Source organism: Salvia splendens, chromosome 20 (assembly GCF_004379255.2).
Source record: "Salvia splendens isolate huo1 chromosome 20, SspV2, whole genome shotgun sequence".
NCBI lineage: Eukaryota > Viridiplantae > Streptophyta > Magnoliopsida > Lamiales > Lamiaceae > Salvia > Salvia splendens.
The window spans coordinates 8657968-8671312 of NC_056051.1; the positions used below are offsets into that span (position 1 = coordinate 8657968).

The 13345-nt window shown below is 41.7% G+C and overlaps 1 protein-coding gene across 1 annotated transcript; it reads left to right on the forward strand.

Annotated features, from left to right (window-relative positions):
- The first annotated feature begins 11181 nt into the window (after positions 1-11181).
- LOC121781426 lies at positions 11182-12198 on the forward strand. Its single transcript, XM_042179164.1, has one exon. It carries the CDS (start codon positions 11182-11184, stop codon positions 12196-12198), a length of 1017 nt encoding a protein of 338 aa, XP_042035098.1.
- Positions 12199-13345: the final 1147 nt, after the last annotated feature.

Sequence of the window (13345 nt, forward strand, 5' to 3'; positions counted from 1 at the left end):
GCAGAAGCCACCGAGCAGAACACAAACCCACCACCACACTAACGCTCAGGAATCGGCTCTCTACACGCTCATGATTAGAGAGAGCCCACACATGCCATCGTCGCTACTCCTGGGATGCGGAGCATCGCAATCAAATCAGGAGTACTGGCCGTTTTGTCCCACTTCTACGGCCTTTCTAAGGAGTGCCCGTATGCTTTTCTGGAGGAATTCTGCCGATACTGTGATATTCAGCCCGTGCCAGCTGGATCCACATCCGAAGATTACAAGCTTAAAGCTATTCCATTCGTTTTGAAGGGGGACGCTGGTGTCTGGTTGTCTAGGCTGCCAGAAGGATCCATTAGGACTTGGGGCGAATTCCGCATGATATACCTTGATCGTTTCTTTGCAGCATCGAAAACAAGTGCCCTGAAAAGGAAAATTACAGAAGCCAGACAGGAGTATGACGAGCCCCTCGGCCAGTACTGGGATAGGTTCCTAGGGCTGTTTCAAGCATGCCCTAACCACAAGCTGGGAGAGAAGGAGATCTACTCGATCTTCTATGGCGGACTCACGGTGGACAGCAAGAACGACCTCAACCTCGCAGCACAAGGGGATTTCTCAAAAACTCTTTTTTAGCCAAGCTAAGAATATTTTGGTGAGGCTGATTAAGGCTAAGCGGTCGTATGAAACATCTCGAGGGCAGTACATAAGAGGAGCAGTGCACGCAGCTGAGGCGCTTCCACCGATGAAAAGCTGGAGGCTCGATTTGAGCAGATGGGGAAGAAACTGCTGGAAGCAGTAGAAAAAACGAAACCACCGCCACCGCCTGCACCGAAGGAGACACAGTATGTGCCGCAATCGCCACTGCCAGAAGAGCATCATTACTATTACTGCGAGTTTCCCCCTGAGGTAGAGCAAGTAAACGCCGTAGGCCACTGGAAGACAAATGGCAACTGGATCCAGGGGAAGCAGAGAGATGCTCCGTGGAGGGACCACCCCAACTTCAGATGGACTGATCAAAATCAAACCCAACCACAACAGGTACAACCCTCTGACGGGCAGTCCGACTGGCCAGCTCGAATCTTGGATAGACCAAACACTGGAGGGAATAGAATGCAAGGAGGTCAGGCAGGTTGGTCAAGTGGACCTCAAAGGAACTGGTCAAGTGGAGGACAGTCTAACTGGTCAAGCCGACAACATGAAGGAGAACGGAAGTACCAACACCAAGCCCCTCAGTATAGCATCCAGGGTAGGCAACCAAGTAATCAAATGGTGAGTTATGTCCCGCAGTACCACAGGGGAAACCAGCAATCCCAAGGGAACCAACAGTACTTCCAAGGAAACCAACAAAATCATTTCCCCCAGAATCAGCCAGAACAGTATGGATCCACTGGCTACTACCAGCAGGGCCATGGAGGAGGCCGATTTAATCAGAGGTATAACAGGCAGCAAAATGAAGGTACAAGGGATATGATTCCACACCAGTCCCATGATGCTGTGCGAGATATGCAGAAAGCCCAGAGAGAACAGAGAACTGAATTAGAAATGCTTACGAAGCAGTTATCTCAGGTTGCCATGTCACTGGGCGAGCTAAGAGGTAATGAAGGAAAGATTCCAGCTACAGTGCAACCTCCAGCAGGGCGAGAGAATGTCAACACAGTCTCTCTGAAATCAGAAGGAGCTTATCAGAGCTCAACTGCAAGTTTTCCAGCATCCAGGACAAGTCTAAATAAAAGCCTTGAATCCAGATCCCTTGATCAAGTCATAGCGAAAGAAGAGTCAAACATCTGTGAACAAGGTGCTGAAAAGAGGAGGAAGGTCGAAACAGAGGAAGTGACCGGTATGATCCAACCTAGTGATCTTCCCTCCAAGAGAACTGACCCAGGGGTATTTACGCTCTCAATTTCCATCAGAAACGTTCAAATGGAGCACGCAATGTGCGACCTAGGGACTTCCATCAATATTATGCCATATTCTATATACAAGAGGCTGGAGAATGCTAAGCTCATCAAAACCAATATGGAAATACAACTAGCAGACGGGCCTTGCATTTACCCTGAGGGAGTTCTGGAAGATGAAATCGTCAAGGTGAACAGATTCATGTATCCCGCCGACTTCTTTGTTGTAAAAATGACGGAACCAGGAGCAGAGGAATTAATGAAGCGGCAAAAAAGCCACAGGGCAGAGAGAGCATACAAACAGTAAACGCTATCAGCCCTCGGAAACAGGAGTATTCAAAAAAGGAATCCTTCGAAGAGCTATCCTCTGGTTACACTGAAGATGAACAGCTGAAGAGAGAGGCAGCATAATGGTTTGATATGACAGTAACTGGAGCAATGGATGATCAAGCCATTAGAAGGGCAATTATGGAATTTTTCCAGCCGTCACAACCAGCCGTGGCAAGAGAGATTACTCAACCAAGAAGGGTCGAGAGACCACCTGACCAAGCCGCTCCATTAAAAGGAATGCTGAAGAATGAATCCTCGTTTACAGGGTAACTACTTTCCGTATCAGCATCACCGATGGCTTTCAAGGACTTGTACAGCCAAACAGATCACAAAACAATCAAACCACGATTGTAGAAACAGGAAGAACTACTCTTCCAACACCAACCCCAGCTGATGCCCAAGAAGCGAAGTTCAAACTGGTCGGAACCTCGAACAGTCATGGCAAGGCACACTCATGTGGCAAAACTTCCGCACCCTATTAACCAGGAGGTCAGAGCCTTGTTAAAGTATGTTGGGGCCCGTTGAGGACTCATCAAAGATTTCGCCGGAAGAGCCCAGATCCTGACGAAGCTTCCCCAGGATGACGTAAAGTTAAAATTTTCTTAGGTCTGCAAGGCCGCGTTCCCATTTCTGAAAGATCGATCGATGAGTTATTATATAATACGCGGCCCTGACTGGAATCACTCCTTTGAAGTGATATGTGAGACTAGTAACTGTGCTTTGGGAGCAATATTAAGTCAGAAAATCCAAGGGAAAAGTTATGTTGTCCTCTATGCATCAAAAACCTTGGGTCAGGCGCAAAGGAACTATGATGTGACCGAAAAAGAGATGCTATCAGTAGTCTTCGCATTTGAGAAGTTCAGACAGCACCTACGAGGTTCCAAAGTGATGGTGTATACAAACCATGCGGCCATCAAATTCCTATCGTCGAAGAGGAGATCAAACCCGCATTTGATCAGATGGTTACTCCTTCTACAGGAGTTTGAGTGGGAAGTAGTTGATAGGAGAAGATGTGAAAACATAGAAGCGAGTCACCTACGCCAAATTCTGCAAAAACAAAATACGGAAGCCATTCCAGACCCTGAAAGGCACATGCATCTGATCAAGTCGAAGTCTGAAGGACAACGGATCTGCCAGGAAAGAAGGATTGATCAAAGCAAACAGAGAAGCTGGGAGCAACTTGCGCCTAAAATAGCAAAGTTCGCAGGAAGGACCAACAGTTTGGAGGAAAGCAAGTTACCCGGAAGGAACAGAATGGAGGCGTTTGTAGTGGACGACATTTCACTACCAATGCCTAGCTCACGCCAGTAAACAGGTAGAAGGAGTGACCGGGTATTCATGGATAGTCTTTTTAGTGTAAATTCTAAATCTCTTAATCTGATCAAGTGACATTCCAAGAGACCCGGTCAAATCCTTGTTAGTGTAAATAGTCTTTTTAAGTGTGTCAAATTTTTCTTAGTTAATAAAAAAATCGGAAGTCGAGGAAAGAAACTGATCAAGTGGAATTATGTGAGCTGCCATCGGGATTTAATGTTCCACGTGATCAGTGCAAATTGAATTTACTTGGTGGTGCAGTGATTGAGTTGATAAGAGCAGGTGATGATAAGATGTGCGCAGTAATTAGAGAGTTGTCAGGCGGAGCCGACTGTTGAAATGAAAGGATGACCTGGAGAGAGGAAGGAAGCGTATCGGAGAAGCTTTGCCATCTGGCATTCTGAAAAGGCGTGCCAGTACGCGAAAAGTCACAGAGATCTCAATAGGCAGGGATCTCAATAGTCGGAGTTTGAGTATAAAAGGGGGTTTTCCGAATCTCACTTTCTATCAACTACCTTCAGAACCCTTGTGCTATCCTCATCTAATTCTCTCCAAATTCAAGTCACCAGCAAACATAATCAGAAAGAAATGCAGGGCAATCAACTCGAGACCTCCAATACCTCCTCATTTTCTTCAGGAGCCGGTCTCAACAGTAATAATCAGAGATCCTTTTCACCACCAAGTCCACCAATCACCAAAACACCATTATTACCCCCTAGATTCATCGGCCCACTCCAATATATGGACCAGGCTGACATAGGGCGTGTGGACTCTGTGCTCAGAAGTTTTCCCGTCGGCACTGACCCCGTGGAGATTTACACCGCCCTAAAAGCTCGCCTAAGAATTTCTCTGTCTAAAGACCCTGCTCCGCCACCACCAACAGAAGGGTTGCCTCGTCCCAGCGACCTCCTTCTACGACGAAAGGAGGCAGAATTTAACCTCTCATCGACTATAGAGGAAGACTCCATCCCGAGAAAGATGCGCCACCAGACAATGAACTAGCTACTTCTTGAAGCTGAGGGTTCAAGGCAGCAAGCAAGACTGTAGAGAGCAACCAGGTGAGAGCAGAGGAAGAGAGCAGAGGAAGGGGGAAGAAAATATCCTTTCATCCCCTAGTACCAGCCACCATACCAACCAAGCTATGAGGCTTGCTAACGCTGCTACCATGCTCCCCCCCAACGAAGGAAAAAAAGAATAAAAAATATACCAAGGAGGAGGAGCTCCGATAAACACGAAGCCTTGGAAGCAATAAGGAAGGCCTGTGTAATGGAGGCGATAAGGAAGGCACGCAACATTCCTCTGATTCAACAATCTAGAAGGCAGTAGTATCACCCTTAACCCTGTTTCTTTGTGTAAATTATGTTTTTGACTCCGTTCTCACACTTAGTCCTGTATCTGGACTAAGTGTGAGAAGTTTATGGAAGTTGTTCTCTGCTTTGCCTATATCTGTTTTATTTTGTTGTGTGGTTATTAGCATGTTTTGATTGCTGGCACTGCCTCACACTTAGCCCAGTGTCTGGTCTAAGTGTGAGAAGTTCCCTTGATTGTTGTTATGCCATCGCCTGTGCCTAACCCTTCTATCCACTGCATCCAGTCCCTCGAGGACGAGTTCATATGCAGTGGGGAGGGGGGACGAGTTAGTTACAGTAGAATCATACATGCTAAAATTTTTTCTCGAAAATAACAAATTCCAGGTAGTAATAAATAGGCAATATGCATGAAATTGGGTAAATGGAAGACTTGATTACTTTTTGGGAGAGTTAGAAAAAGGATTCAGTAAGTTCACATGTAAAACTTGATTGCAAAAACTTGATCAATTTGAATGACGCAAGTATGATGGAAACGCTCAATTTCTAAACCAATTGTGAAGCCTCTCTATATGTGAGTTATAAGCTAAAAGTAGAACACTTTCTACTATTTTTACAAAAGAAAAAAAAATTACGAGAGGCTGACTTTTAATATTGAGATGAAAATTGCACAAGTAGTAATGACTAAAGGTATTATGACCTAACCATTTGAGCCGTGTTCTTCTTTCGTTCCACAAATCTGCCTCATTAGTCAAGGCACCCCCTAGTAGCCAATTCGAGCCCATACACTCTTTCCCTTTCTTTGAAGCCTTAAAAACAAATTCAAAGTTTCATATCACATGAGGAAAGATGGTCAAAGAAATGAAGTTTGTCAAGGGAAACAAAAGGGGGATAGCAATAAGAATGGTCGGAATAAAGGGTAGCCGGGTTGATCAAGTTAGACAATCAGGTTGATCATATGAAAAGAATGAAAAAGTTTTAAAAAAAAAAGAAAAAGAAGGAGGGCAGGAAATAGTTGTAACCTGACCCAGAAAATCAAAAGTAAAAATAATAATAAGCCGAAGGTTATAAGGCTAAAGGTCGAAATCTGACCAAGAAGGAGCACCAAGAAATAAATATCCCAATTCTAATCCAGCGAGTTTAGTCAAAGTTTTGGCCTTTCGACTCATGTGATTTTTCTTTAAAAATTTTAAATTTAAACGTAGAACCCCTAGGACCCTAACCTAACACGTTACTACCCTTGAGCCCCGTTACAACCCAAAACAAAGACCTTAAGGAACTATCTTGTGTAGTCTGATTCAAAGTATTAAATTTTTGGCAACACCGAGTGAACAGTCCTAACATCTCTGGTGAGAAAGGAGTGACTGAGTGAATTCAACAATGGTTTTTAAATTGAGCAATCTTGACAAGCTGACACCTTGATCAAGCAAAGGCAAAAGAGAAGGAACACAAGCTACTGACAAATGGATTGACCTCGACCTCGGGTATGATTGTTGGAAAATTATTCGGTTTAATGCATACATGTGAATACGTGTTTTTATCTTAAAGTTTTGTTTTTCTTTTCGTTTTCCTTTACTAGTGAAATAAGTAAACCATGCGTGGAATCTGTGCCTTATCTTTTTCTTTTATTTTTCTTTATACTTGAGGACAAGTATGTTTTAAGTGTGAGCAGTTTGATAAGGCTCATTTCATGCATCGGTTTAAGGGTGAAATACATGCTACTTGATCGGTTTATTGATCAAAACAAGTGTTAAATGTGCAGAAATACCACTTAACCAAGGCAGCAAGGCCGAACTGATCAAGCAAGTACAAAAGGCGATAAAAGGCCAAGAATCGGGGGAGTTGATCAAGGGGGAGCGATCAAGCAGTTAGGTGGGGACCGCTGGCTTCTAGAAGAAGAACACGTGAGGAAATGAGCTAGATATAGCGCACCATTCTGTTATCAAGGACGACGTTCTAGAAGGGGACACGTGCTGGAATAAGAGACGCAAGGACGAAGCTGAGTCACGAATCTGTTACCAAAAGGCGTCGTCATTCTGGAAGAACAACACGTAGCAATCAATGAGTCGCTCACTTTCAGAATGAGCGAATATTCCCTGTCAAGATCGTTATCCAGCCGGCGGCCGAATCGAGCTTATAAATAGAGGGTGTGCAACCACAAGAAGGCATCCGAGACTTTACTTTCCGTCTAGTTTAGCTTAGCTTAGTTTAGCTCTCTAGCTTAGTTTAGTTCAGCTCTCTATCTTAGTTTAGTTCAGTTCTCTAGCTTAGTTTAAAGGGCGACCGAAAGGGAGCGCTGCAGAATACTCATTTCTGTTAGCGTTATCTTAAGTTTCCCGCTGAGATTTTTCTCAGTTTTTACCGCTTTCTTAGATTCCAAAGTGTTAGCTTAGTTTAAATTTCACGTTGTACTCAGCTTTTAGTTTAATCAAAGTTATTGTCGCTTTTAATCCGCGCATTTACTTTTCTGTTATTACCTGCAATTCACTTGATCCAGTAGTTAAATTTTGTAGCACCCCGGAAAATTTTTGACTTTTTTTATTTGATGGCTTATTTTTGTTTTATTAATGTGGATGTTGATTTGGAAATGCATTTTTGGAAATTGATTTCTACGAGGTTGTGTTAACGATGTGAAATTAATGGTTGAGAGTTATGTGGAATAATATGATATGTTTTCCAATGGGCGGGATTTAATTAAATAGGATCATGCATATTTGTGCCAGTTACCTTATTCAAATTCTTTTCGGCATTTCTATTTATTGGAAGTAATATCTTATTTCTTGGATTTATTTAATTATTTTGGGATATTTATCCTAATTAAATCTAAAACCAAAATATTCTTATTTATTTTTCCATGATTTTCAAAATCTCATATTTTTGGGAGATGAGAAATTAAGTATTCTATAATTGATTTCTTACTTATTTCTTTCCATGAATGAATTGGAATATTCTAGCCAATCTTGCCTTACTTTATTCTATTAAAGATTTGGAAATTTTTCTGGTGGGAGGAACCTTAAACCACACGCCTACTTCTCATTATTTTTGGAGGATTTTACAAATTTCTCTACTCCGTATTATTTTATTCTACTCCGTGAAACACCAAATTAAATCATAAGCTAATTAAATAGCTATGATTTTCAAAAATCCTCCCCTTATTTCTCCCCATAATTCACGCCTCCCTCCCCCCCAAATCTCTCAAATCTTTATTTGATTTATTCTCCCAAATCTTCAATTAATTGTGGGATATATTATTTCCTAACTCTATAAATAAAACCAAAAACCTAACCCTAAAACCATCTCACACGCCTCCCTCTCAAATCACACGCCCCTCCCCTTGCTCCATCTTCTCCCACACTTGTTTTTCTACTCTACTCAAGATTCTTTCGATTCGCCAAGAGTTTGTTGAAGAATCAAGAGTTATATTCGTTTCTACCGATTGTTTCGTTCAAGAAAGGTACAATCAAACCTCTATTCTTCATTCCTCTCCATCCAAACATTCTTTCGACTCCCTCATGCATCTAGTGAGTGTAGAGATTTCAAATCTAAGGATTTAATCGGTGGGGAATTTGTGTTTGCATTTATGTAGGCGTTTTGAATGCAATTTTGTGAAGTTTGATTTGAATCTTTGGTGAATGATGTGAGTTTATGGGCAAACATGATTATGAGAACCTTTTAAGCATGATTATGTATTTTCCAGCATGAAAAGTTGGGGTTTGTTTGATGGAAGATGAAAACCTTATTTTCGAAACTATGAACCTGAAATCTGTGGTGCACGACCAGTAGCTTCTGATCTGTAATTGACTCATCAAACAAACGAATTGTGATATGAAATTTTTACTGAGTCAACTTCAAGGTGTTTTCCGTCTCTCGTGTAAATTCCAGCCCTTTTTATCGAAAAATAAATTTTTAATAATATTTTGAAGTTGACTGAACAAATCTGCCAGAAACCTGTGTTCTCGCCAAGAATGTTTCGTTTTCTTTTTGACTGACCAAATGACCTCCGATTGATGTGATTCTTGAACTATATGAAAATTTGAAGTGTCGTATAAGTCGTGTAAAATTTTCAGCCTTTTTAGGCATTGGATGAATTTATGGTAAAGTTTTGAAATGAACTGCGCAGTGCTGTTAGAAATTTTATGTTCCGACAAGAGAGTTTAATTATTTATTTGACTGACTAAACGACGTGATTTCAGTGTGAAAATTTGTCAGGATGAACATGAATGTGTATTCTGTGTTGTGACCAAAATTTAGCTTCATATGAGGTCGGGTGAATATTTAGTGATTTTTATAAAACGGTCGCGCAGTTCTGCCAGTTTTCTGCTTTGATAAAAGGATATTTATTTTCAAGTTTAAAAGTATTATATGATGCATGTATATCCAAGGAACGTGTTTAATGATGTGATCGCGTGAGACACGTCGAAATATACTATGGTGTGTTTTTCCATCTTTGTGACGAACGTTGGGTTTGGTAATTTTGAGAGAACGGTGAAAGAAACGATAGGACATGCATGGTAATATGTTTTTGCGGAAGGCTGACTTGTGTTGTCGTTGACAAGGGTGATTGTGTATTCGTGAACTCGAGGAACGAGAGTTGCCATAAGTTGGATCGTGAATTGTTAAGCGGACGAGGTGGGCTTTCTTTTCAAACCTCTTTATTTTTCCGAAAATATGATGTGGTGTTATAAGGATGGTTTAAAGTGTTATGTCATACCGTGATTGTTTTGATGTTGAGATTTTTGTCTGATGCCTAGTTCGTTTGAGCTTGCTCCGTTAGGCTATAGGGCTATGTTGAGATTGTGCTTGATGCCTAGTTTGTGAGTCCGCTCCATTAGGCTACAGGGCTATGATAAACGAATTCGGGTCTGAGTAGGGCCGCAAACCCTATCAGGCTGTGTACACAGAGGGGATCTTGAGCCGTCCTTGCTAGTCGGCCGGTCTCGTGGGCGAATAGTGTGGCCACACTTTCATCGCACTATGGTAAGAGGATGTGATTGATTGATTGATGAGAAAATGGGGAGATTGTTTTGACCGGCCAGTCTGTGAAAAGTGTTTTTGTGATACTCGTGATGTTTCTTAAATAAACGTAAAAACTTGAGTTCACCGGTATGGATGACATAACTATTATAAAATGTTTTCGGCATGAGCCATTGAGTACAACAAGTACTCAGCCCTGCATATTATTTTTCTTATGTGCAGGTTGAGCGGGATGTTGCGGTGGATGTTGAGCTGGCTAAAGACCCTAGGATAGGTTGTGTCGTCATACATAGGCGTGATCCTTGACTCTCCCTGAACCTTATTTATCCGCTGCTATGTTTTAAATTATGTCTTAAGACCTTAATCTTTTCGTGTTGTGTTTGAACATGTATGGTGGTGTTAGGTTTAAACGAGTGTTTACGTTGTCTTTCTGAAAATGGTGTTTTCCGAGATTTAAGTTAAATGTTCGTTTTACCTTGTTTTTTTTATATATAGTTATATTTCTTAAGTCAAATTTTTCCGGTGCCCTTTTTAAAAGTATGTTTCTTTACGTCTTTTAAAAAAAATGACCTTAACCTTCTTTAAACTAAGTTGTTTTCTTTCTTTAAGTCTTAAGTTGTTCTTTTAAACTGTTGTCCATGCATGTCGGTCACGATCGCCGCGTTTGTGATACCCCTGGTATGGGCGGTCGTGACAAAGTGGTATCAGAGCTTCGTTCTTTTGCTCTGGTCCGAGAGTCTTCTTTCAGTCTAAGTCTAGATCAGTACCCCTAGACTAGAAGTGTCACGAAGGCTCAACATCCGAAGCATCACACTCAACCAAAGAAAGTGAGGTATGTTTAAGTTGTTGAAAGAATGCGACATTGATGTATGAAATTGATGATGTTATGATGAGGATGTTTTGGCAAGTGTACGCATGTGAATAAACGTTATGTGTGAAGATGATAATGTAGTGATATGATTATGGGGGACATGAGCATGATTGGCATGATAATCTAAACCCGTGTTATATGTGTGAAAATGTTTTTTTGATAGTGTGATTATGTGGAAAATGAACATGATTGGCAAGATGATCTAAGCACGTGTTGTGTGTGTGAATATAATATTGTTATGGTATGATTATGTGAGACATGAGCAAGATTGGTATGATGACTTAAGTAAGTGTTATGTGTGAAAGTACTACGACGTAAGCATGTGAACATAGGAAGCCTTAGGGCGGCCTCAAATTTGGTGATGCGTGACGAACCCTAGATTTATCACAAATAACGAGATAGAATATATGTTGGAAAACCTTCGTCTTCGCGTAAATGGCACGGATAAAACAACCCGCATATAAGGGCGCCCAATATAACGTCAGAGTACGACGAATGCAAGGAAGTTATGATTTTGATAACAACGAATACTAACAACGATGCTAACTTGTCTTTTGGACCAGAATGCCACCAAGACGCAGACGTGCCCACAAGTGGAGAACGACATGGAGGAACAATCAGAGGGAAGTGTCGGGAATCAACCCCCTCCTCCACCTCCACCACCACCCCACCTCAACCTCAAGAGAGAGAATACATTAAGGCCTTCCGAAAGGAAAACCCTCCAAAGTTTGACGGACTGGGAGAGCCCCCGAAGGCAGAGGCTTGGATACGCGACCTCGAGCGTATATTTGACTTCATGGGATGCACCGATAGGGAACGTCTAGCTTGCGTGACGTATCAACTGACTGGACCTGCCGATTTTTGGTGGGAAATTAAACGACGAATTATGAACCCTGCCAGCCACGAGGCGCTCACATGGGAAGAATTCAAGGAAGAGGTGTACGACAAGTACATTCCCATGAGCTATAGACGGGCGAAGATAGTGGAGTTCCACACCCTGAAACAGGGAAACATGACGGTGACGGAGTACGACCGTGCTCTTTGTGAAATGACGCGATATGCGCCCGAGTTAGTGGACACCGATGAGAAGATGGCCGCAAAATTCCGTTCTGGCCTTAGACACGAGATAAGGGTAGTCGTGGCCAGCCGCAGAGGAATCTCGTACTCCGAAATTTTGAGTTACGCTTTAGATGTGGAAGAAGCACTACCAAAGGACGAGACGACGGTGAATCCTACACCACCAACACCTCAACCGAACTATCTAGACAAGAGGAAGTGGGAAGACAACCGAGCTCCTTATGACAACAAGCGACACCGTTCTACTTTCCGCCAGACGCAAGACTATGACCGGCAAACCATGCCACAGCCGAGAGGGAATCAACAGAAGGCACCCCACTGCAACCGGTGCTCCAAGTACCACTTTGGCGAGTGTAGAGCTGGAGGCATCCGATGCTTCACTTGTGGTGGAAATAAACATATGTCTCGAGAGTGCCCGAATGACAACAAAAGGAGGAATGTGGAATAGGCAGGGACATGGGGAACAACAGCAACAACCACAACCCATTCGACAGGTGGCCCCACAGCAAGCGAGAGCGTACGCGCTGAAAGGAAATGAAGGGAAGGAACAGCAAACCGACAAGGACTGATGGGATGAAAGAGAAGTACCCCGAATAGTTTATGGAAGACGACTAAAATTTCGGGACGAAATTTCTGTTAAGAGGGGAAGGATGTAGCACCCCGGAAAATTTTTGACTTTTTTTAGTTGATGGCTTATTTTCGTTTTATTAATGTGGATGTTGATTTGGAAATGCATTTTTGGAAATTGATTTCTATGAGGTTGTGTTAACGATGTGAAATTAATGGTTGAGAGTTATGTGGAATAATATGATATGTTTTCCAATGGGCGGGATTTAATTAAATAGGATCATGCATATTTGTGCCAGTTACCTTATTCAAATTCTTTTCGGCATTTCTATTTATTGGAAGTAATATCTTCTTTCTTGGATTTATTTAATTATTTTGGGATATTTATCCAAATTAAATCCAAAACCAAAATATTCTTATTTATTTTTCCATGATTTTTGAAATCTCCTATTTTTGGGAGAGGAGAAATTAAGTATTCTATAATTGATTTCTTACTTATTTCTTTCCATGAATGAATTGGAATATTCTAGCCAAGCTTGCCTTACTTTATTCTATTAAATATTTGGAAATTTTTCTGGTGGGAGGAACCTTAAACCACACGCCTACTTCTAATTATTTTTGGAGGATTTTACAAATTTCTCTACTCCGTATTATTTTATTCTACTCCGTGAAACACCAAATTAAATCATAAGCTAATTAAATAGCTATGATTTTCAAAAATCCTCCCCTTATTTCTCCCCATAATTTACGCCTCCCTCCCCCCCCAAAAAAATCTCTCAAATCTTTATTTGATTTATTCTCCCAAATCTTCAATTAATTGTGGGATATATTATTTCCTAACTCTATAAATAAAACCAAAAACCTAACCCTAAACCCATCTCACACGCCTCCCTCTCAAATCACACGCCCCTCCCCTTGCTCCATCTTCTCCCACACTTGTTTTTCTACTCTATTCAAGATCCTTTCGATTCGCCAAGAGTTTGTTGAAGAATCAAGAGTTATATTCATTTCTACCGATTGTTTCGTTC